Source organism: Bombus pascuorum, chromosome 10 (genome assembly GCF_905332965.1).
Source record: "Bombus pascuorum chromosome 10, iyBomPasc1.1, whole genome shotgun sequence".
Taxonomy (NCBI): domain Eukaryota; kingdom Metazoa; phylum Arthropoda; class Insecta; order Hymenoptera; family Apidae; genus Bombus; species Bombus pascuorum.
Genome location: NC_083497.1, coordinates 4,508,135 through 4,532,799, shown reverse-complemented (window position 1 = coordinate 4,532,799; position 24,665 = coordinate 4,508,135). Strand labels below are relative to the sequence as shown.

The window sequence follows — 24,665 nt, the reverse complement described above, 5'->3', positions numbered from 1 at the left end:
GAGGTAGATACGTAGACGGAGGAGAAACAAGGACAGGGATAAAGCGCGGTGGCGAGGTTTAATCCGCGAGGGCGAGAGAATAAGCAAGAGGAAGCGAGAATTAAACGTCGTCGTCGAGGAGAAGAGGAAAAAGAATGAAAGGAGCCTCTAACACCGAGCCGACGTGTCGCGTCCAAGACAATACGCACCACATCGTCTCTTTTCTTTTCTCTTTTTGAAATATGAATCACGACCAAGTACGTGCTATCAGACAAACGTTGAAAACGTGCTTAGTCAGCGGGGAGGTTTGATTCTTGTCTCCTCTAAATCCGTCCGCTGGATCGTTGGAATAAATCAGCTAATCGAATATTTATTAGAAACTCCTTACCGGCTGGCATTAAACAAGCTTAAATCTTGCCGAGAGGTATACATACAGTAGCTCACGAAAGTGTTCAAACACTTGTGGAAACCTTTTATGAATATATTATATGCGTTATACGAGACTTTAGAATTTTATTAGCACTGTAACGAGGCTTAACTATCACGGTAATACTATTGGTAAAGTTTGAAACAAATCCGAATAAGACACATAGGAGTTATAAAATATTTAGTACAACTGTATAGGGGCACACAAATATTTAAATTGTCTTATGTGCTTAAATTTATTATGTGCTTGAGATGACCAAATACTGTATACTAACATTTATTTATTGCATTTTTGCAATCAATGTGTTGTGAATTCTATATACATATCCAGATTGAATTTAAATTTGCTCGACATGTCTCATTACAGTGCGAATGAAATTTCAAAATCTTTGACGTGACACATACGACTTGGACATAAAAGTTTTCTATTAATATTTGTAATAAATATCTTGTAACTTCTATATACATTTTCAGACTGATTTAAAATTTGCACAACATAATCGTAACAGTCCTGGCTCGTTACAGTGCGAATGAAATTTCGAAATATTTTATATAACACGTATAATATGGACATAAAAATTTATAGTAAGTGTTCATGTATACTTTTGTGAGTTAGTGCGTCTACATATTCACCGAACTTTGGAAAAAGATAAAAATCAGAGACTTGTAAAGGCGAGAAATGGAAAGAAATAACATTTGAGAGATTATGGAAGCACCTGGAGCCATTGGAAATCTAGAAGGAAAGAGAAAATATAAGCAAACTGCGTAATAGACGAAGAAATAAACGAAAAAGGAGAGAGATTGTGGCGTGGGTGTACCATGGATTGGCGAGTGTTAGCGTTTACGCGACCGTGTAGAAATTCTAAGTAGAATAAGGAAGAGAATCAGAAGAGTGAAAGAGGGAACGAGAAAGAGGCAGTAAAAGGAGGTGGAGAAGAAACGACAGGAATCGTGGGTAAGAGCTTGGTGGGGCAGAGAGCTGCGAAGGGAGGGGTACATCAGAAACCTGATTTTAATTAGTCCACAGTTTAATTACTCGGCAGATAAATCGTGCACGTGCACCGCATAAACTAGCCGCTTTCATTTTTCCCGGACGCGGCCGGCACGGTCGCGCTTACTTCTATGCCGCGAGAATGCAGGATGGGTCATTGTTGCTCGGTTGGTGCGCGAGCGAAAAGAGAAATGACCGTGCTTAAACCGTCATCGAATCGGTTGGATAATAGTCGGCTGTGTTAACCGGCTGACGGATCCGCAGGCTCGTAATCCTTCCACGTCCAGCTCTATGCTCGGTTTCGAACTCAGTTCCTTTGAAATCTAGTGGTAATTGAATATTTTTTGGTCTGGTTTATTAGGGATTCGCGATGATCATAATTGGATGTATGACTCTGCGGAAGAATGATTTAATTATGTAGGATATTTAAAAATATTTAACAGAAGGATACTTTGACAAGTATTTGGTTTCTAGAGCCTTTCGAATTTCTAACAATTTTGGAACAGTTGTTGAATTTAAGGTTTGTAGAAAATTAAGACATTCTATTTTGTTAGAAATGAAAATTTATTCTTTATTCGTATATTTATTTATTTGTTCTAATGCGAATATTTTCTTCGAAACGCACCATCGTCTTCTTTACGATTTTATTATAGTCATCGAACTTTTATGCTTCGATTTCACTTCTTTTCCAATAAATAAGTGCTTTTAACATGTTTAAGAAAAATTTTACAACGAAATTAAGATAAAAATAATCACACGTTCAACAATTGTCCATCATGTTCGTCGAACAAAAGAAATATTTTTCCAACGAGAAAAAAAAAAAGACTTGATTCAATCGAAAATGATTTATAGGACACAGATTCTCACATTTTTTCTTAGAATGAACACCTCGTCTGATAATTCAACGTATCACGTTCTACCTGGAGTAACGAAATGACGCGACGGAAAAGAGAAAATGAGAGGACTTTCGCTTTTCGTTTGGAACGAACGAGTAATCAAGGAACGAATCATTAAACGGGAAAACGGTTCCGGGCCAATAACGCCGGGGATGATTCGCTGTATCGCCGTGCAAAGGTGTTAATGCATAGTCAACAAATCATTTTGTTCGTTTTGGGAAAATCTGTTGATGTTACGCCGCGGGAATGCGGAATGGGTCATTGTTGCCGGCTCGGCCGCGAAAAGAGAAATGACCGCGTGCTCCTGTCATCGAATCATCCGGTTCACGGTCGAGATACATGCTGCGTACCTCGATACGCTACCCTACATATATAAATACATATACGTACATGTGTATTTTATAACACGTCTGTTGTATTTGCACGTGTTTATATATATCTTTTTGCATATAACACACGTATATATACTCTCCGCACTTTTACCGATAATAAAATGGCATCGCGGTGAAATCGAAACCATAAACCGTGTGTTAGGCGTCACCGACTCGTGAAATTCGATTGATTGATACTCTTAGATTGTGATATTTGTTAAACAACCATTCTGTATCGTGGGAATATGAACGTCAATTTAAAGATTAGATAGGATATTTTGTTACGAATATTCGCGAATTATGATTTTTTAAGTCGATGATTTAAAATACACATCATGTGAGAAGATGAATGTTTTTTTAGACATTGCCACTCATTAATAAAGACTTGTGAAATCAGCTTTCAGAGTTTCGAAATTTTTTAAGGTTTGGACTGTATTTGAATTAGATTGGAGCTCTATGATTTTAGCTTTTAAGCTACAGGAAGATTCTAAATGCTACACGTAGAAATTTTTTAGGATCAGAATATAACCCTAGTTGCTTAATGATTCTTAAGCTTCTTGGGAAAGTTACTACGGACTATTGATACACACTTTTCGAATGCAAGGAAATCTAACAAAAGGACAGTCATCTAAATATTTAAACAACATTTCTTTTCACAAAAACCCACAAATACTATTCGTGACATTCCAAATCCGAAATATCCCTACGCGACATAATGCAAAACTCGATACTTCATTTCAATTTACTCCTATCGAAGCAAATTTCCTATATTACAAAATTAATCTGCATAAAATCAAAAGCAACAATAAACCATGAAAATTTTGCAAGAATATCCACGGCAATGGAAATAAGTCGGCGTACCGCGTATCGTTCGTTATGAGGCCGGTTGTATCGGTCGGACACGGTCGAACGATGAATTAAACTTTAAATTTCGCTAATTACAGATCCTGATACAGGGTTCGCAGAAAATCGTGGGATGTCGGTGTGTAGGCACGTCGGTGCACGCGGTAAAACCGATACCTCGAAGGAGGAAGCCGATAGGCGACTTCTTTCGCGACACGAATGAAACCGGCGGTACCTGTAGCAGCGCGGAGAGCACGGTCCCGCTAACGGTTTCCCCCATTCTAATTAACATTCCGCGTATTTATTAGACGCGGATCTGCAATTAATCAGGTGGATTCAATTAGCGAATTACCAATTAGCACGCACGCATTCACACGCTCTTGGACACTGCTTGAGATCCTGTTGGACGGTCGTTGGATAATCATGAGCCACGATATACGTCGTTAAAACGGCAATTTTGTACGTGATCGGACGATCTTCACGAAATTGAAGGTGATTCTGAGCATCATTAATTTTTTTCAATCAATAAAAGAAGAAGTTTCGGTTCTTCAAAAGAGAGTTGAATATGTATTTGGCATTGTGCTTAACTTGAGAATGCTTTGCTGGAGAGTTTTAAGATTTCAGTTTCAGTACCGTTGATATCGGGAAATTTAGAAGAAAAAAAACGTTTGGAAAATTTAAGGCATTCGATAAGAAATGAAGCTTTGTTCTTGAAGGAGACGAGAACTTGGTGTAGTATTGCACTTGACAATAATCGAGCTTGAGAGGGAGAAATGTTCAACCAGGATTTGGACATGGATTTTTAATTTGTATACTTAAGGTCTTTTCATATTGAGAAATTTAGAATGTTAACGAATTTAAGATCTCAGTTTGAATACCTAAGGTATTTAGATGTTACGAAATTTGAAGAAATTAGAAAATTTAAGACGTGTTCTGTGAAATGTGTCTCGATAAATATTTTTGAATTTGATTAAATTTAATCTTCGTCGAATTAAAGTTTATCAATACGTTCGGGGAAGATTTTTTCGGAGGTAAGATTATAGTGCCACATCTTTACTTTTTCCTACATCATTACAAATCTACAAAATGAATTGAAATTGTAAAATGACATTCCAGAAATATACTCACCTCTCTTCAGCCTCTTTCATCCACCTTTCAAGGACCGGTTTTATCTTCTGCGCGCTCTTTGGCGTGATGTCCAACTTTTCGAATCTAGAGCCAACAATAAGTTATGATTCTCGTTCTGTGATCTCGTATCTTATATAAGATGAAAACTCGTGAAGGAAGAAATCGCACTTTCCACACCAAAGACGTAAAGACACGCTATTCGATCATTTAGAAATACAAGTCACAAATATTATCAATTAAAACACTTCGCGTAATCATGTTCGAATGAAAAGGTATAGAATTGAATTGATAGAAATTCTTTGCGTCTTTGTTCGACTAAAGGAGCACTAAAAGGCATGCATTGACTCAAAAACAGGACATTGACAATGCGTGCATGCTTAAAGGTTCTGGTGATGCCGTGTATGATGTTGCCAACGCGCTTCGAGAGCTAGTGTTCTTCTGCGACGAGCGTAAATCAAGTTCATTATTGTGAAGATCGAGATAATTAATTTAGAACAAGTATCAAAAAAATTAAAAAAAAAAAAAATATGAAGACGAAGATCGTCTAAAAAGGAACACACTCTCGTCGACGGACGTCGATCTCCGCGATTTCTTGAACGTGTTCTTACGCGTTGGCGACATCATGCCCAAGTTTGCCAATGCCCTGGCTCGAAGAAATCGTTAACTTTCAGAAGTGCTCCTTTCGCATTTCATATTTTACTTTTTATCTTTCTTTCCTCAGAAAACGGAGTTAGAAATTAGTGATAGTGCTTTTGCAGCTATACCCAAATATGCCCCATATGGTACTAAAACGTGGTTAAAAAGCGACTAAACGTTTCGTCTAATGAAACACGAGGAGAGTCGAACAGAGAAGATCGACAGACATTGGACAGAAAAATAGAAGAAAGATCAGGGCGAGAGTAATCGGATAGAAGTTAATTCGTACTAACATAGTACGCGTGTACGCTTGTTCCTGTATCAATTTCGTTTATGTAATAAAATGAAAAAAAAGATATATATATGTATATATATAAAACAAAGGTAAATTAACCTGCGAAGGTTTGATTGGTTCGTTGAGAACACTCATTCCGAGCTACTCGTACGCCTTTTAACATATGCACACGACGATACCAAATGTACGGATTCACATGCTTGGGTATAACTGCTATGCTTCCAGAGGATTTGAAAAAGTTTTAGATTTTTAGGTAAATTAAATAGCATGAGGGGTGAACGTACGTAGCTTGCTGCTGAGAGGCAATCTGCGAGGCAGCGTACATCTGGGTAGCCAGGGCACTGGGGAACAATCACCAATGCTTAAATTAGTCGTTACGATAACAATACTATATGGATGTAGAAACAGTGTTTCTACTTGCCACCAGCATTACCACTGTGGTTCCTTTCGTAATTTTATATGTATTCTGGAAAGACATGTCATTCGTCAAATTTGAGGGTTGAAGATAGTGTACTCGATCTCTTAAAAATCATAATTGTAAATGTAACAGGTTTGAGGAACCACCGTGGCAGGTTACACATTAGACATTTCCCACAGAGTACGATCACATGAAAATTCAACGACGTTTTCTCTCTTAGAATCTGTATTCGAAGAGCGTCGAACATGATCAAATACACAATATAGTATACGATATGAACCAATACAAATCGGGATAACTAACTCTTTCGTTTAAACACTATGTCCAAAATGAATTGGTAACTTGGGGCCACTTTTTGGATTACCAATTTCATCACATATACTGTTGCTTCATTCATCACGTATACTCCTTTTTTAAGGTACAAAAATATAAAATAGGAAGATATGTTCTACGAACTCGTTCCTACGAATAGACACTTCCCTCAATTTTCATTCGAACAAAAGTGTAGGAAACACGAAACAGAGAGATTAACAGAGACAAAGGAGAGTGACATAACGAATGTCAGGATTTTGTACGCTGACTCAGTGGCCAATTTCATTTGGACATAGGACAGAGTAAAAGGATGTGTGACCGTTTCGAGGAACTTTCAACTAACGATAAGTGTCCCTTAGCCCCGACTTTTCTAAACGAAAGAAGACATCATCGAGATTTACCGTAGTTTAGAAATGTATATAGATTGTTAGCAGCCAGACGGGGAACTATCGAAATCCACCATATTTTCCCCATTTCCAGTGACCTGGCACACTGTCATATCATAACCTATTAACGTTTTCTATTTCTGTGTCTCATCAGCGACGTCCGTTTCAAATTATTCGTCATAGAAGAAGATAAAGAGAGTATAAAAAGAAATTAAAAAATAAAACAAAGGGAACACGCGACTGTTTCGTCGTACACTCACCTGCATATGGCACTTTGGCTGTAAGCTGGCCCCTCTGTCACGCTCAGGGCCTGTCCTACCTGGGTCTGCGTCAGACCCAGCGACAATCTGCGAAACTTGAACACCTTTGCGAACTCCTTGATCTCGTCCAGATTGATGCCATCGACTACGTTGTTCGTGGCTTCGTTGATCGTCGGCTGATCTGCAATTATAGTTTGCAAATCTTCCGTCTGGTGGTCTTAGAGGTTTAAACGGAATCAGGAATTTTGGACGTTCAAAGAATTCTTTTATAGCGTAAATTTGATTATCATTTCACTACCGTATACAGTTCATCCTACAGTTTGTCAATTATTCAAAAATGTTCGGTTTTGGTTGATTTATAAGTAATACGAAACAGATATTTGAAGAATATTTAATTTAAGAATAGTTTCAATCACTAGTTCTAAGAATTGTTTTCATCCTTTCAGAATTAGCTATTGATAATAAGAAAGATATGTGTTCAATATTTTTCCAACTATGTTCCACACATAAATACAGATTTTTAACTATTTTCTGATTCTCTGCTATCAAGATCTAATCGTGAAATCAGCGGTTATGGAAGAACATATTTTAGGTTTATCAAGAATTAGAACAATCTCCTATCGAATTCCCGAATGAATTAAAAATTTTCATTTCTCTCTTGATTCCTAACCAACGAAACAAGATTTATTTTTCTTGGAATGACGTGCTCAGACAAGGATTACAGGAATTTTCCAACGAGTTCTAAATCGATTCGAGGAAATATAATTCGCTCTGGAATGAAAACTGTCAATTCTTCCTCGATTGTTTGCTAAGAAAATCCACTTATACCGATCTATTAAGGACGTGTTTTGGCAGAAGATTAGAGGAATTTTCGATGGAGTTGCGGATCGATTTCGCGGGAATGTTTCGAAGTTCCATCGGGAGTCTGCTTAATGACATCGGGCGGCTTCGTTAAAGCAGCTTCAGCTACACCGATTTCACTCGTAAATCTGTCACCCCGAATGTATACGCACGCAATAGTGGTGCCTACATGCCCCGCAATCTCGACCAGTTCGAGCCGGCTTTCTGTGCCGAGCAATAAACTGCAAATCCTTCTTCCGAGGCACGCTGTTTTCTGCGATCATTAATTTCCAATCGAACGCGAGATCCTCGTCTCCGCGTGCGGACAAAAACGCATCGACGACGATCCTCAACTTTCTCGTGTCAGCGATCCTCCAGTTTCGATGAACGTACAAGCATTTTCGAGAATCGATACGTACAAGGAAGCGTAACCTTCATACTCGCAATCAATGAAGAACGTAAAGATCGTTAAAGCGAATCTTTACACGGGAATATTGTTTTTAACGAAATACCAACATTCAGGCTTTTAAAGCATTTAATGCTGTAAATACATTATGTTCGTTCTGATATTTTAATGAAGTACAGAAATAAAAATTTATAATCCGCTACATTCTGCAGTCGAGTCGAATGTTTCTTGGTAACTTTGTATTTTAATTCGATGGAAGTTTGTAATGGACAGTAATTTTGTTGAAGAGTACTTTTACGTAGCTCACACAGGCACAGTGATCATAGCTGTGATAAATAAATCAATATGTAAACAAAATTTTTTACATTTTCTTGTAATACAAGTTTTCGATTGCTATAGTACAAATAATTGAATCAAAAACCAAATTGATCAACTTCAGTTCCAGAATCTTTTAGAAATTAAATAGGTCGATAAAATTTATCAACACTAGTGTGTGGACCAAACGTGATTTCCCCACAATGGACATTGCAAGATGAAATCTTTCAACATTTAAAGGCTAATTCTGTGACGACAGAAAAAATCAAATATCTATGATAAAAGCACGAATGAATAACGTGTTGGTGGAAATTTATTCGTCTCTCAAAATTTACTCTCTATTATCAATCTCTATTCGTCGTGTTTGAAATAAGCAAAGCATCTAACCTTCTTTTAAATTTACGAACCGTTGCTCAAGGATCGGTTATCGGAGATAGGTTAACAAAGACGCAGATTTATTAAGTAACGTGGCACCGGCAATTGAGAATCGTTAGGCTCGATACGTCCAACGATTATTCTGATCGTTGCCCGCGGAATGACGAAGTGCCAACCTAAGCAATGATTGTGAATTATTAAAATTATTGTCTGCCGGCTGTTGAGGTTACGTGCACCGTAGTCAGAATCTTTATGGCTTCCCAGAAGGCAGCGAGGCAACGATCTAATACACCGTAATGAGCCGTGCATTGTACGATATCCTATTAGGATTATTAAGAGCTTCGCGGCACGGCTTGAGCCGCCGACATTATTATTTATCGGCTTTGACCGTGCATTAAATGCTGTATCGTCGGAGGAAAGAAACGTAATTTGAGGCAACCAGACAGGAAGAATCGTTGGATTTATAAAACATTTTTACTTCCTAATAAATAAATGATTCTTCCGTCGATCAACTTAATTATCAGATCATAAAGCATCGTAATACATCGGATTGTGCCGGATTGAAACGTTCTTGCATCGGACTGACGATCAATTTTATGCTTTTATTCTTGCATGGTTTGCCAAAGAATGATTCGTCAATTTATTTTTACGCGATCGATATTCGTTTAGATATTTATCGTTTGTCTGATTATCGAATATCGTATGTTTATCAGAGAAAATAAAGATAAGTCTGCTTGGTGAATCATTCAATGACATCCTTGTTGAAATGCATATACCCAAATATGGTTGATCAGACAAAATTTTTGAAAAAATGCTTCACCTTTCTGTTCCTAATATTACATTATCAAACATTTTACATCTTCTCATCTTACAATTAGTAACCTCTATTTTCTCATACATAAAATGAAAATATTCTTTTCTTGTCTAAATTCCTTTGTCTTTTCCTTGTCTAAATATGATTCGTGAGATAATTAACACATTAAGGAAGTCTGAGCAAATTCATATTCTTATGAATATATCTAAAAAGAGAAATTGTTAGCAGAAAATTGTTTTAGCCCCTATAAATGATCTCTTTCCACCCACAAATATAGTTGACTGTGGATGGGTATAGAATTTCATAATTTTGTGTGTGAACTAAAAAAGTGGAATGAATATATGAAGATTGATTCCATCTACTATGAATATATTACAATGTGTATTTAACTTTATGTATTTTACATATTATGTACATTTTATAAAATTTTGCACCCTTAAGCTTCCCATAAATGCATAAACATGCACAATCTACCAATCAACGTTAGTCACATAAATTCTCTATACAATTTCTCCAACTTCCTAAATTGCTTAACCTATCTAAATCACCTAAAGACTCTTACTATCTTACTACCTATCCTAATAATTTCAATCTGAACACCTGAAGACATTCCTTTCTTCCCTAACTCTTATCAGGAAATTTCGAAAATTGAACATATAGCATTAAGAAAAGAAAATGAAATGAGAACTTCGATCTTACTAGGTGAATCATTGAGATCCTCCTCTTCTTTTTTGGCGTTGTGCATGCTGCTCGGCGAGGGCTTCACCCCGGCTCCGCTGGGTCCGTGCGTGGTCGTGATCGTAATTTCCCCATTGCTAGCCGCCAGTCTGTTCAGAGCCGAGGCTGCGGATACCACAGACTCGTTCAAAGGCGACGATTGCTCGGGTCTCTCTCTATGATGCTTCTCCGTCGGCTGTGAGGGGACACAAGGGGATTGGTAGTAACGGATTAGTAGCTCAACCAGTATCAACGACAATGCTTCATGATTCTCTTTCACGCCAATTATGCACTTAATAATGAGACCTCGTCCTATCCTTTTTTTATCGTATTCTATCTCACTCTATCTCTTGAATTCAAGACACTTTACAGACTAATTAGTGGAAGAAACGCCGCCTGAAATACTGAAATACTTTCTTAACGAGATCGCTCGCTATCGAGGAACTATTCTGCGCTGCTCCGTTGATCTTGCGATGTTTTTAAGCCCTTTTCACCTTCACCCACAGTTTCGCTCGTATATCGATCCGCGAATTGACTCGTTTGTCTATCGTTAGCTTTCCGGTAGCGGGATCATTCGTTAGAAGACCAGGAGTGACGTTAGTTATTGACGAAACCGGGATAAATCAAAATTCCTGCAGCGGAAAAGGTATTCCGGTTTCGCTCCGCTGGTCCTTTCGCAGATGATAATTGTAGCAAACAAGCGAAATGTTGCTCGGATTGATCGTGTTCCCCCTGGTTTACCAAGGAGAATAAAAGGAGATGAAAGAGAATGACCGTGCGTAGCACGTCTATTACGATGTTAACCTTACACAACGTGAAATAGCTTTTAAATCTCGCGAATAATCCGTCAAGATGATTAATTTGAAAAAAGTTATTTAAAAGCGACGCGGCTCTGTTATGTTAAACTATAGAGCAAGATTTTTCGCCGAGTCTTGAGAATAAAGTAAAATCTGTCAGACACGTTTCGCTGAATTCTTAATCAGCTATATCGAACACGAAGTTTCTTCGGTGGAAACGTTTCAGTAAATATGTATGCCTCGATGATTAAATTATCAAACGGGATCTATTAATAGGATTTCGTTGTCGATGGCCAGGCAATAATCCAATTACAGTGGAAAATGACGAAATTGCTTTATTTCATAAAGCCGCGGGAATTGATCATTTTTCGAAGTATTCCCGTGAGAATGATTGTAACGCGCGTGGAAAAGGCATAAATTATTCAGCAAACGACGATATATGTAGACGCACCGTATAATGATTTATGTGGGAGCTGTGTCGATGACCGTGGTGTTGAGGAGATGTTGTTAGAAGCGGTTGCTGAGAAGCCTGAGCGACCTGGACCGCCTGTGCAGCCTGTGCCTGAGCCGCCTGCGCGGCCTGAAGTAGTTGCTGAGGCTGCATCGCGCTCAGAAGTTGCTGGCTGGCCGAACTGTTGCTTAGAAGGTGAGGCAAGGCAGCGGGACTTAACCCTAATCCTGATGCTAAGCTGGGACTTGTTGGAACTGTCACGAGGAGAAAGAAAACCACGATCCAATCGTATTTAATTTTCAGTCATCTCGTTTTATCCATCGAATTTTTCTATAATTACTTTCATATCATTTTTGGAGAATTTATTTTATACGGTGACCGGAAAAGACTATTTTTGACCTTTTAATATTAGAACTATTAGAACAGTTAAAATATAAAGGAATCAGAATTTTTCACAAAATGTGTCGTTATTTTGTTCACTGCATTTTTTTGCAATTATTTCTGTACTAAATTTACTGAAAAAAATTGTATAAATTTACAATGGTGCATTATTGGAGAATATCAATACGTAGCGTAGTTTGTTATGGAACACCAGAACATTTCTTTCATAAGATGTTCAAAGAAGTAAATCTAAATTCGAAAAATCAAAATCTACTAATTCAAACTGTTTTATCCTTATCAACTTTTAACACACCATGACTATAAAAGTTTCCAATTAAAAGGCAATCAGATCAATAGATAAACCGTATAATTGTATTTTGTACGAAAAGGAAATTTTGCAAACTGGCTTTACCTGTAAATTCACCGTTGCTGGTCGGCGTGTTAAGCATGTTCTGTGGCTGAGCGATGGATTGAAGATTCGCCAGAGTAGTAGACACGACCTGGCCGTTGCTGAGCGCCAAGTTCACCATCTGATTATTCGTGACGTGGCTGACAGGTATAGTGAGGATAGTTTGTGTAGCGATTCCTGCAAGAATAATAAATAGAGAAAGAAAGATTAATTCCGTGGGTTCCATCACGAGGTTAACAACGACACCACAACGAGTTAAGAGAACCTAGCTTGATAATTCTATCTGTGGCCTATCCTCGTATGAACGTGTCTCGAATCAATAGATACTTCATTTCCATTATGAACGTAGTCCACGCGTCGTTGATCCAGGAAGGGTAGTAAAGTTATCAGAGTCTCATAGAGGGATTATTAGGCAACCCATAGGGCAGGTAACCTCGCAGACCGGCGTAGTTGGCAAACTATTATCGTCATCTTAATAGTGGGTACAGGTACTGGCACTGGACTAGGCTGCGAGAAGGACGCCTAATCATACTTAGAATAGTTTCGGGATTACCTCCAGCTCCGCTAATCTGATTACTCTGTACACGCGCTTAATATGATTACTGATCATGAGTACGTACCCGTGTTGGTACCTATAGCTAAGCTAAGCAAATCCCGTATTCCGAACAGCCATAAAAGTTTCGCGTTCTGAGGTAAGGTCAACTGACAATCCGATTAACGTTTAGTTCCGTTCCGCGATATTCCACGATAATATTCCGAAGAACGTTCTTTTATTTCCGAGTGTCATCACTATGTATGCTGCTCAGTTGTTTGTCATTTTTGTTTCTTTTGCCTTTTACGTACGATAAAAATGGACTTTCGCGAATATAAGGAAAAATCTCATTTGAGTTTTGTATAAACTGTTGCGGTTATCAAGCTTTCTGGTAGACTAAGACGAGGTTAAAGGGAATATGGAACTTAGGTTTCAAAAAGAAGAGAGATATGGTGGTTGAAACAAAAGCCAGATTCAGGAGTAGTTTGTTACAAATGTACAATACGTCTACGATATTGTAAATAATCTAACGTACGTTAAGATTTTTAATGGACTATATGAATCAGATTAAAGCAAACGTAATTCATATCTTAAAAAAGAATTGATGGTTTGATGGAAACAATAAACTACTTCAACATGTGGTTTATTAAAATCATATATCGCATTATGATATACATATATTAAAATTCTCAGTCGGTTGCTCTATTGAGACAAAGATAAATTGAATATTCTGATAACAAGAAAATTTGTCGATTGAAATAAACAGTGTTTAAGGGTAGTTTATTGTAATCACAAAATACGACTACGATTTTTCATCATAGACAATATAATGTATATTAATATATGAAGATCCTTCGTAGACCGTTTGAATTTGATTAAGGGGAATGTATTTCATAGTTTGGAAAAGGAGAATATAACATGCGATGATTACAGCAAATCAGATTTAGGAATAGTTTGACATTCAAACATAGGTATTGTAACGTGAGTACGTTAAGCTTAGGTCGAATCACGATTTATAATCAGATCAAGACTTACACTCTTGACCCGAGTCTTTTTCAAGATTCTTCAATTTCTCAACGAAAATAGCCGACACATCTGACAACCCCTCGCGAGCTTATTCTTAAAAGAGTATTCTAAAGTATCCAATGTTATTTGCGTTGCCAATGATCTGTATCCTCATGACCTACTGCTAGGCGATTATAGAACGTTCGATCACTATTGCTTTCAATCGCGTTCCGATTATAAAATTATTCCTCCTAGATTCTCTTTTAGGATTCCGTCTAACATATTTTAAAGACAATTAACACAAAAGTTTAATGTATTGACTGAGTCACTAAACAATGTAATACATATTTAATCGTTCTCTATTTTCCTCGTCGCTATATATTGGTATTTATAAAGATCCTTTGATTCAAAACTGTATTAAACTGAAGAATATTATTATTAACATTGGTAGAATTAATTTCCAATGAATATTAAAATTAACAGGTGACTCGATAGAGCTGCTAATCCCTGATCCTCAGGTTGAAGCGCAATATTATAGTGTATGTTATAAACCCAAGATGCTTTTTTCTATCAAATCGTGAATTGCGAATCAATCGAGCGCAAGCCAGTTAACATCGATTGTACCGAAAAGCAGTGCAAACATTATTTGCCACCACGTAACTCGTCATCCTACCACGGACTGGTCCATATCCACGAACTTCAATCCACTTAGGCAGACTCGCAAAGTTTTCGTTGCCCCTCTTTACCCTCCCTTGTGCTAGTGTCTCATTTCCTTCCCTCTCGTACCAGCCCTTGCATCCACCTGTCCCTCTTCATTCCTCCTATGGTCTCAGTCCTCTTTCTCTCTCTCTCTCTCTCTCTCTCAATTGCCAGAATAGAAACTCAACTTGGTAGAAACGAAGTTAGCGCGAACCGCAATCGATATAATAGCGGCTGAATCCGCGGAGCTGTGATGTCCAGCCAGGAGAGAGAGAGAGTGGTATTAGGGTTAGGGTAGGAAGGAACGGACACGAGTAAGGCGAGGGGTGGTTATTCGTGGGTCTAGAAAGGGGTAGTGAGACGTTAATTATACATTGAAATTAGTTGCAGAGTTTGCCCTCTGCTCGCCAGGCCAGTCGAGGACCACTAAGTATGGACGACGGGGCGAGCCTTAGTCCGAGCCTTGGTCAGAGATAGTCGATATGATATTATATATTATATGTATATATACGTATACATATATATAATATATGTACACACATATATATAATATATATACATACATATATATACATCGGCACATCTTGATTGCACAACATTATGCGCCGGCACATCGTGCAGATTTCACGATGAGACCACTCGGACTGATTTATGCCCCGAAATTTGAAGGTACTTAGTGCGAGGGTTATTGTTGGAGATTTCTTGTTGGTTTACTGATAGTTACGGGATACAGGGCATCTCCTCTTTCCTCGCAGATCCTTTGTCAGACAGTCTCACTCTCTTGCTCTGCCTCCTGGGTGCCGTTTAATTAAATTTCACAGGTGAGGCTGCGATTAGCCGCCTCGAATGTTTTCAGGATCTCGACAGCTGGACTTGTTGAGAGGGTCTAATGCTTTACAAGTTTGGAAAAAGGAATACACTGTGACGGGTGAAGAATATTAGAATAATGTTATATTTGGTATACTGCGAGAAAATATTGTGTATTATGTAAGAAAAGTGTTTGAAATTAATACTGTGTGATTAGAATTCCTTAGAAGTCAGTCAAAAATTGTTGAGATACTTTCAATTCTATATACTTGTTATTAAGTTTTAATAGCCATCGATTAACGCATATAAAATGCGAAATATTTCGCAGATGGCTTTTGACAATTAAATATGATACGTAAAATTGGTCATTAACCATCAGTTGCTAACTTCTAATTTAGATCATTTGGATTTTCAATATCTAAGTGTTTGTAAAGAACATCTTAGAGGAAGGTCTTCAAAACAAAATTCTATAACTCCTTCCCCATCAATTTCTAATATTCTAATGTATATTCCAAATCCCGAAGTATTCTACACATTTATGATAAAAGTTTATCCAAAAAATATTCCAAATTTCAAAATATTTGACAATAAAGTGAAATATACTTCTAGTCAAATACTGAATCTTCTTATTATTCCAAGCTAGTACTATTCATTCTAGGCATCTATTTCCTTTATAATAAATTCCCTATGAATCGTAATCGTAAAATGGTTTGACGAACAATAGATTTGCGTGACACGTTGAACGTGGACGAGGTTTACTTCGAATTTCAGGAATGAGGCCCTAATGGGTGTCGTTGAATGCTCGTTTCGAGAACTGAAAGGGTGCAAACACATAAGAAACGGAAGGCTTACCTTGCGACGTAGGGATAAGAAGCTGAGCCCCTTGAATGCCTTGAACCAATTGACCGGACGTTAGGATGAATTGAGGCATCGCGACCGGTTGCGGCTGAGATAATAGCTGAGGTAATGTCGCCATTGGCGTCGAACTCGGTGGCAGAAGATGAGGGGCAGCTGTCGTGTTCGAGGCTGTTGGTACTGTGCCACCTGAACATGAAAATTCATTGGGTGAAAGGAAAATCTGACGATTTAATTAGTTAGCCCGCCTCTTATAATATATTGTTAAGAATACTAAATTGTTTCACTACTGGATGGTGTGTTTTGAGAAATTAAAATCCATTTTCAGGTTTGTATCTCTTCAAGTACAACAAAACATAAATATTTAAAAAACTACCTACATTTTAATAATGTAAATAATATAAATATAGTCGAGGAGAATAGCATGGTTAAATAAATATAAACTTCACGACAAAAATTCTACAATTGAACAGTTGAGATGGTAAATGATATAAGTATTAGAAAAATAAAGAACGATCTCTTTAGTGAGAGGGAATGTTACTTCTATGAAGAGTATGGCGAGAAAACTTACAATGTGCTAAAACAATTTGTGAGGAAGTCATTTGAATAATTGAAGCAATTGTAAAAGAGTGTCAAGTTTTTCTGTATGTCAGTTTGTCAAACCATGCAATGTCTGATTGTATTCCTACCGGAGGAGCTGACAGTGAGATTCAGGGGCGTGTTGATGAGCTGATTGTTAGTCAATCCCGCTGTCATTCCCTGGAGACCCGCAGCTAGCGACGCGACTTGCGGTAGGTTTTGTAGATTCGCTAGATTCTGAAGATTCTGTAGGGTCACCATACCTGCCACTGATAGGACAATAAAAACATTATGAATATAGTAAATTCATTCTGTTTAATTGAAAATGTCTCGTATAATATAAATATAATATACTTATAAAAGTTGTTTACAAATGTTTGAGTATTTTCATAAATATATATATGCGGAATATTTCCAAAATCGTGGTACAATGGGGAAGGAGGGGATTGCTCATATAAAGATAAGTCAAACATATAGAATAAAATGTTTCTATATGACGCTACGTTTTCGAGAATCTGGAGTTTGAATATTCGTTGAGTACGCATGCACTCAACTAACCGCAGTCTGTTTAGTTTACCCAATCTGGCTATCTATCGTTACTTCTATTTATAAACCATATCAGTCAAAATCTGGTATAACTGTAAATAAAGCAGTTAGTTTCGATGAAGAACTTATTTTGTGTTCTGTGTAAAATAAAAATAAGAAATCTGATATCCATTATTTAGATATACTTGATAATTTCAGCGTTAAGTATGATAGAAAGACACGATTATTTTGTTCAATTAATAAATCAGATCCTGACTTACTCGTCCCATTAAGATGAGCTTGCGCCACGGCCGCACGTTTCGCCTGATGCAGATTTTCAGGCGATGGACTATTCTTCCGCGAGTTCTTCATCTCATCTATCATCATCTGATGCTCATGGAGCGAGCCGGTCGCGGCCGCCACCGGTTCAGGGCTGCCAACGCTACTCCTGTCGCTGTCCTGTAACAAACGTGCGTTCAAATGGTAAGTTACGAAGATTTACATAATTACAGCTTATGTTAATCATACTCTATTAAACTCTACGCTTCGATGGTTGGGAGCGGACATAGAAATAAAATGAAAGAAATGGGACGCTGTATCATAAAATGAGGCTTTGTTTCCAATTCTTTTCCTTTTTTTTTTTTTTTTTTTTTTTTTTGTCAAATTTATCGAAAGCCAGAAAAAAGTAGCCGCCGGGAAAAAATATTAATTACGATTGAAGAGGTACCGGTGGAAACACAGCCGAAAAGTCCAACTGCGGAGCAGCGCGCTCTGTCAGCGGCGAAAATAGCGATACTTTATTTCGTTTATTACGCCGCGTTTGAAACCCCTTCGCATTTGTACCGTATTGATAACAATTATAAAATATTCGACCACCGCCGGTGGAAACAAAGTGCTTTCGACTATATGTGTCATCGCAAATTTTCCTGCGCGCCTTTCAAGCTTCCCAGGTAATTTTTTGTTGTCAATGTTGCCAAAATATTAATGGCCCTCGTTAAGGGAATTGATATTGTTAATATCGTACTCTGACTTCTTCATGCGTCCTCTTAATCGAATCGTAAAACACTCTTTTACATATTTTCAAATCTTCATTTCAAACTATAAATTAATATACCCTGGTGATTGAAATGAAGAGATCTTCGAAGGAACACTGTAGACATTTAGCGCTAAAATTATCGAACCTTGTACAAAACAGTACTCGTACGAAAATATACGTAATGCAAGTGAAAAGACACCTTCTTTGTCAAACGATCGTAGTTCAATGACAAAAATTCGTATGCTCTGTCCTGATGATACTGTGAGACAGGGTAAACTGTTAACGTTAGAATTAACAAGATACGAATGGATCGACAGAAATGATTTGAATCACAATCATCAATGTAATAACGAAATATAAAAATATTGTTGATTAAACTGTAAAATACGTATCAAAGAAACTAACATGAGAGGTATATGATAAATTACATAGTGAGAGGAAAAAATAAGCTTTCATCTATTTACTTTATCAACGTCATTCAAATAAAAAAAAAAAAAAAAAAAAAAAAAAACAGTGCGTCGTAATAAATATATAAAATTGTTATCAAAACCATGATTTCGTCATATTAATTATTCTGCAAGTCTTAATGTTAAAGAGTTAGAAGTAGAATGAGAAGTATTTCAATGGCATTCAATTCAATAGCTCGCTAGCTGCTTTACGATTATAATTTCTAATGGTACGTAGTAAGGAGATTGAACTTAAACCAGCAGCACAATTATCGTGCCGATAAAACTTGGAGAGGGGTTGAAGTAGCAACGTTATTTGAAGAGAGTTTGCTTGATACTGTGTCTGATTATTTCACGAAGGTCAGGTAAGCCCCGACAAACTTTCAACTTTCTACCTGTTTAAGGACAACGTGGACGCGATCGCCGGACCCAACCTACCCCAAGGGGATTCGATAAACGTCCCAACTTTCGATGACGCTCGCCGAGTATCCAGGAATACGTCCAACTTTTTAAATTATCGATCCCCCCGCATTCTGCTGATATAATTAATTCCTGTTGCGTAAGCAGCTTGACATACTAGGAGCAACTTTCGAATGCAAGAATATGATGCATACTTTTATTTTTTCCTTTCACATCAATTTTTTATCGTTTACCGTCAATATAGAAAAAGTAAATGCACCTAATTTTAATTATTGAAATTGAAGTTTTCGATTGAACAGTGATTGACATTTTTGTGTTTAATTAGTTTTAGAGAAAAATATTGTGTATTGGCAAAATGCAATTGCGGAATAACACAGTGCAAAAACAAATCCCATGTTTCTCTATTGCTAAAGTATTTCATGAATTTATAGAAAATATAAAGAGGATATTTTCAAAACATTAAGGTTTTTTGTTTGTTGAGGTATGAGTGAGATTCGGGCATAAAAATTAGAAGATCACAGTAGGGTTAAAAAGATACACATGATATAATTTAGACCTAGAAAAATAACTAATTCATATATTTAGGAAATTTCAAAGGCTTTTTCATTGGAGACTCGAGTAAAATGACCTTGTATTGTAATTACATTTAAACATGATATATATTATAAATTGTATACAATATATATTTATAATAAATAAAAAAAAAGATTTAGAAATTTTCTTACTGATCAATTAAATTTCCAGCCCCAAAGAAAATTATTGCCAAACATTAATCCGACATTGTAATCTATTGCATACATGACCGTCGTATGGTGACGTGGCTTTCCAGCCATTAAAAAACTAAAAGCTAAAAAATCGAGGACAGGCAAGTCGTTCATTTTACCTTTTCATCATCCCTTTGCACCGTGTCTGATTTTTTTTTCTCTCCTTGCTAGCCGAAATCAATCGAACGGGTACGCAAAGGTTTTAGCACGGGCTCGCAATCATTCTCGCCAAAATGCTCAATTATACGCGCGTGGTTCGTTAACGTACCACGCTTTTTATTGCGGCGGCACGTTTAACGCTGAAAATTGATTAATAATCATTCACGGTCCAACTGGCCGACGTTAAAATGCTTCGCTACGAAATAATGGTGGTAGACATACACGCCGTTCGATAGGGTATAAGGGGGTTGGAGGCAGGGCTGGCGGTGAAAAAAAAAGGGAACAATGAAACCCGTACGCGGGCGACGAATCATCGACGAAGAGAAAAATCAGCGAGACGAAGTCGACCGTTCGTCCGATATACACTTTGTGTCCCATGTGTTGAACGTGCGAAACGTGACAAAGGTTTGCCGATTTCTCGAATCGAACTCGCGAGTTTATAATATTTCCCGCGATGTATCCAGCAACGATTCTTTGTGAGCGCGACGATTCTTTCGCGAAATGAAGCTCGTTAACGAAATTCTCCCGCGATAATACGATTTTCGCGCACGTGTCCAACAGAAAGAGAAAGTATGTGAGTGAGTGAGCGAATGAGTGGGTGAATGAGTGAGTGAGAGAGAGAGAAAGGGAGAGAGAGAGAGAGAGAGAGAGAGAATGTAGGAAACAGAAAACGACCAACAACGTAGAAAAATTGCACATTGCAACACACACTCCCGTTTTCTCATTCTCTGTGTGAGTACACGTGTACGTGTATTACAAATCGACGAGATATTATATAAACATAAATAATTCGCGTTGCGAAATTTTTCTATTGTGCACCTGACGATATTCCAAATTAACAAGCCGACGAGACACGATATAGGCACTACCACCACTGGGGGTTGGTTCAATCAGCGCCGTACAACGATATATTGGCAATCAAGCCGGTGAATATTTTTTATACCGCTGCCCCTGTACGATTACAAAGCTGCACAAAGGCTCGGTACGGATTGTCAATTTTCTTAAAATACCACCGGCGAATGTACAATCTCGCGAATACCCACGTTTCAATGCGCGAAGGGTGAAGATTGGAATTTGTTGCAATTATTCCCTACCGGATTTTGCATTACCTGTGCATTCGCCTCTGTTTTCATCCTAACATATTACCAATACGATATATTACAGGCGACACTTTGCACTAACGACTGGTAACTTTATCTTCGTGTTCTTTATTCGTGTCTTTGACACATTCCGCGTTCAGGATACACTTCTCCTTATTTTACTTTGTGAGACAACTACATTACAACTATTCATTACGGGAAAAAGTGTGGAGTTTTGGGAAACTCTATCTACAGAAATTTAATCCATTTGTTTATTCCATCACTAAGTATATCTATTTATTCTGTTAATTCCGGCGGGCTATCGCTATTATTACGTCATGTTCCTTTTTTTTTTCTTTTTTTTTATTATTGCATTAAGACTCTCCTAATGATTAACCAGGACAAGATATAAATTTTGTCAACTCTGAACAGAAAAATATGAAAATCACTCGTGGTTGAGGATTCAACGTCCAACTTAGCTCCAAAGAATATCAATTTCGATAGAACCTTCAAATCTATCACTCAGCAATATTTGCCTATTCTCTCTCGAGAAATATGAATCGAACGAGGGTTGAACGGGGTAAAGGGAGCAAAAAGGTAAAGAAAAGAGAGAAACTGGCGTGTATTAATCATTCGTCCCCGTATCCCCGGCTCGTTCGTGCCGTGCGATATATAATTCATGCATATTTACGGGATGCCGGAGGAATAATTAACGAACGGCAGCGCATTAAGGCGCGTCCTGTGTATATATATGTACATCGCACGTATAGTCGGCTTCTTAGAAAGACAATCTAAATTATAATAAATCGATGGAGTACGCACGAGCCCCGATGCTTTCCACCCTCGTTTCTTCTCTCTTTCATCGTGTGTCGATGGTTGGTGGTTGTACAAAGTAATGTTACCCGGCGCGCGGCCTCTTTGCATAATGGCATGGAAATATGCCGGAACGTGTATCGCCATAGTTGGATACAGATTAAGCGTGTTAGAGCTTCGACACCCGGCTAATTCGCGAAAAAGGACTCTCTCCCCGGGGTGACACGATCCATGAATAAATTCGACCGAAGCTTCTCTCTTGGACTCACGGTCAACCAGATAAACATGACTAGATATCAGACAGACGACGTTTACGGCGATTTTCAACCAGTGATAAAATTATTTTGCGAGGGAATTTTAAGTCAGAGGATTTCAATACACGGATCATTTTAGAGGTTTAAAATTCGTTTGTCTTCAGTTCGTGTGGCCAGTTACCTGAATGATGATACAGTCTTTTAGACGATCAAAGTTTTAAACATGAAATCGGGGAATGAAGATTCTCACTGGTACAAGTGACAGGATTAGGCGAAAAAAAGAAATATATAACGATCCGGAATCCCGCGAATGGTGGAAGTTATCAAACGATTCGAATGCTCTCGCTGCCATTTTTCTATATAAAAGGGGTGAATATCCCTTTTCCGTGGTGCTGTAATTTCGAATTTTCGTCAAAGTCGTACAATGGAGAGCGGCGCTCGCGGCCGCATCGCCATTGGTATCGGGGCATTTCATTGCATAAAAAATAGATAAAGCCCGGTCGATAGGTAACGAACGAAAATAGGAGGCGCAGGAGCAACGGCGGTAGTTCAATTTTTTTTGTACGCAAATTCGTAAACGGCTATGGCCACCCCCATATTAAATGGACGAGGCGAGGGGGATTAGTTGAATGTACAGGCCCGGCCATTTTGCTTGTAAAAGTGCACTCCGATATATAGTAAGCCGTAGAAACGTATGTTTACGGGGTTTAGACATTTCGCATAAATTAATCAGCCGATCGACCCCCCTTGCTCGACAGAAGCACACAAACGTTGCTGCTTTTCTTCATGCATCCAAGTCTTTATAATTTCTTCAACGGTTTTACTATGAGAAATATAAATCCCTCCTGCATGCTTTGATCAATATGTTATTATATTTAATTTTTTCCTAAATGTTGGGGATAAATATCGATCGTATTGTGGAGATATAAGTATTTCTTATAGCGAAAGAGTGATCTTCTACGTACATACCTTTTTAAATCACGCGTGATCTTGTTTGGGTAATAAGCATGCTGATTATAGGGGATGCGGATCGAGAGTATGCACAGGTACTTGAAGTAAGAAGAAAATTCATGTAAACATAGGTACGCGGTCGCTTTGCATTTAAATGTAAATTTATACAACGAAAGGAAAAATTTTAGTATGCATGAAATGAATTTTAACCAATGTATCTACGACACTGCGGTTTGTTCAAACCTTAACTGATAAGTTAGATTATCTCAACCCCGTGTTAAACACGCTTCTTAATTATTCACGACCTATTGAGAAATTTCTGTAATTTCTCTAATACGTACACTAGAAACCAGATTTATTTCTGAATACACTTAAAAATCCTGCACTAGCATTTATTTTTAATAAGACTGAATTTTTTATGCATATTATAAACTTTAAATTATGCATACCTTTTTCAATAAAACTGATAGCCAAATTAAATGGTATTCCTATTAATAATTGTTTAATTTTATCGAGTCTTGAAACAAATGTACTGAATAATTATAGTAAAAGTTTTAAGCGGAGGTGTAAGTTTAAGGAGATACAAGAATATTTATATTTCAATCTTGCTCATTATTTTAGTAAGTAAAGATTTGCAATATCGTAAGATGATTAACATGAAATTGAAACGGAAGGTCATGCATACCAACAATAATTCTCTTCTATTTTCTTCAAACTTGAAGTATTTTTCAGCGTTAGGAAAATAAAATGTTGGTTAAATGTGATCGGAAGAATGCATTTAAAATGTTGTCATGTTTTTCTTCGCGAAGAATAGATATATTTTACTCTGCCAATTATTTAACAAATATTTTAACCGCGCCGCCGGGAATTAATGTAACACGCACTTGACTGTTTGGAACAACAAACAAATCATTTGGAAAAATTCTTGAAGCGACAGCCGACTTCTCGTGTGCATAATTCATAACTACTTCTCACTGACTTCGTTACTGTTTCTAATTGTTGTCCATTCATTCCCGTATATTGGTAGCCGTTTCCCAATTCCGTTAACAAGTTTGTCCTCTCCGTTCTAATTACCTCTGAGTAAACTCCTCGAATTTCGAGTGTCCTAAATATATAAATATTACCAGGACAAAAAAGTTCTCCGCATTCCGAAAATGGATTTACCAAATATCCACAATTGCATCAACTTCAATTATTATTATAGACCTGGCCATTCCCTTCCCGCCGGGGTTTGTGTATCTACCATTATCAGATTTCGTTAAAGAGAAATGTAAAATTAAAATACGAAGAGGATT

The 24,665-nt window shown here is 37.6% G+C and overlaps 1 protein-coding gene across 4 annotated transcripts in view; it reads right to left on the bottom strand.

Annotated features, from left to right (window-relative positions):
* The window catches only part of LOC132911214 (POU domain, class 6, transcription factor 1), a 211,163-nt gene that overhangs the window by 8,187 nt on the left and 178,311 nt on the right, over positions 1-24,665 (bottom strand). For 3 of the 4 annotated variants that reach the window (XM_060967658.1, XM_060967660.1, XM_060967662.1), the window contains 9 exons: positions 17,730-17,907; positions 17,034-17,192; positions 16,342-16,533; positions 12,450-12,623; positions 11,657-11,910; positions 10,391-10,604; positions 6,942-7,122; positions 5,850-5,906; positions 4,635-4,718 (listed from right to left, as the gene is read on the bottom strand). In XM_060967658.1, coding sequence (XP_060823641.1) covers positions 4,635-4,718; positions 5,850-5,906; positions 6,942-7,122; positions 10,391-10,604; positions 11,657-11,910; positions 12,450-12,623; positions 16,342-16,533; positions 17,034-17,192; positions 17,730-17,907 — 1,493 coding nt within the window. The remainder of the gene's footprint in view (positions 1-4,634; positions 4,719-5,849; positions 5,907-6,941; positions 7,123-10,390; positions 10,605-11,656; positions 11,911-12,449; positions 12,624-16,341; positions 16,534-17,033; positions 17,193-17,729; positions 17,908-24,665) is intronic. The other variant, XM_060967661.1, reaches the window with a different exon arrangement.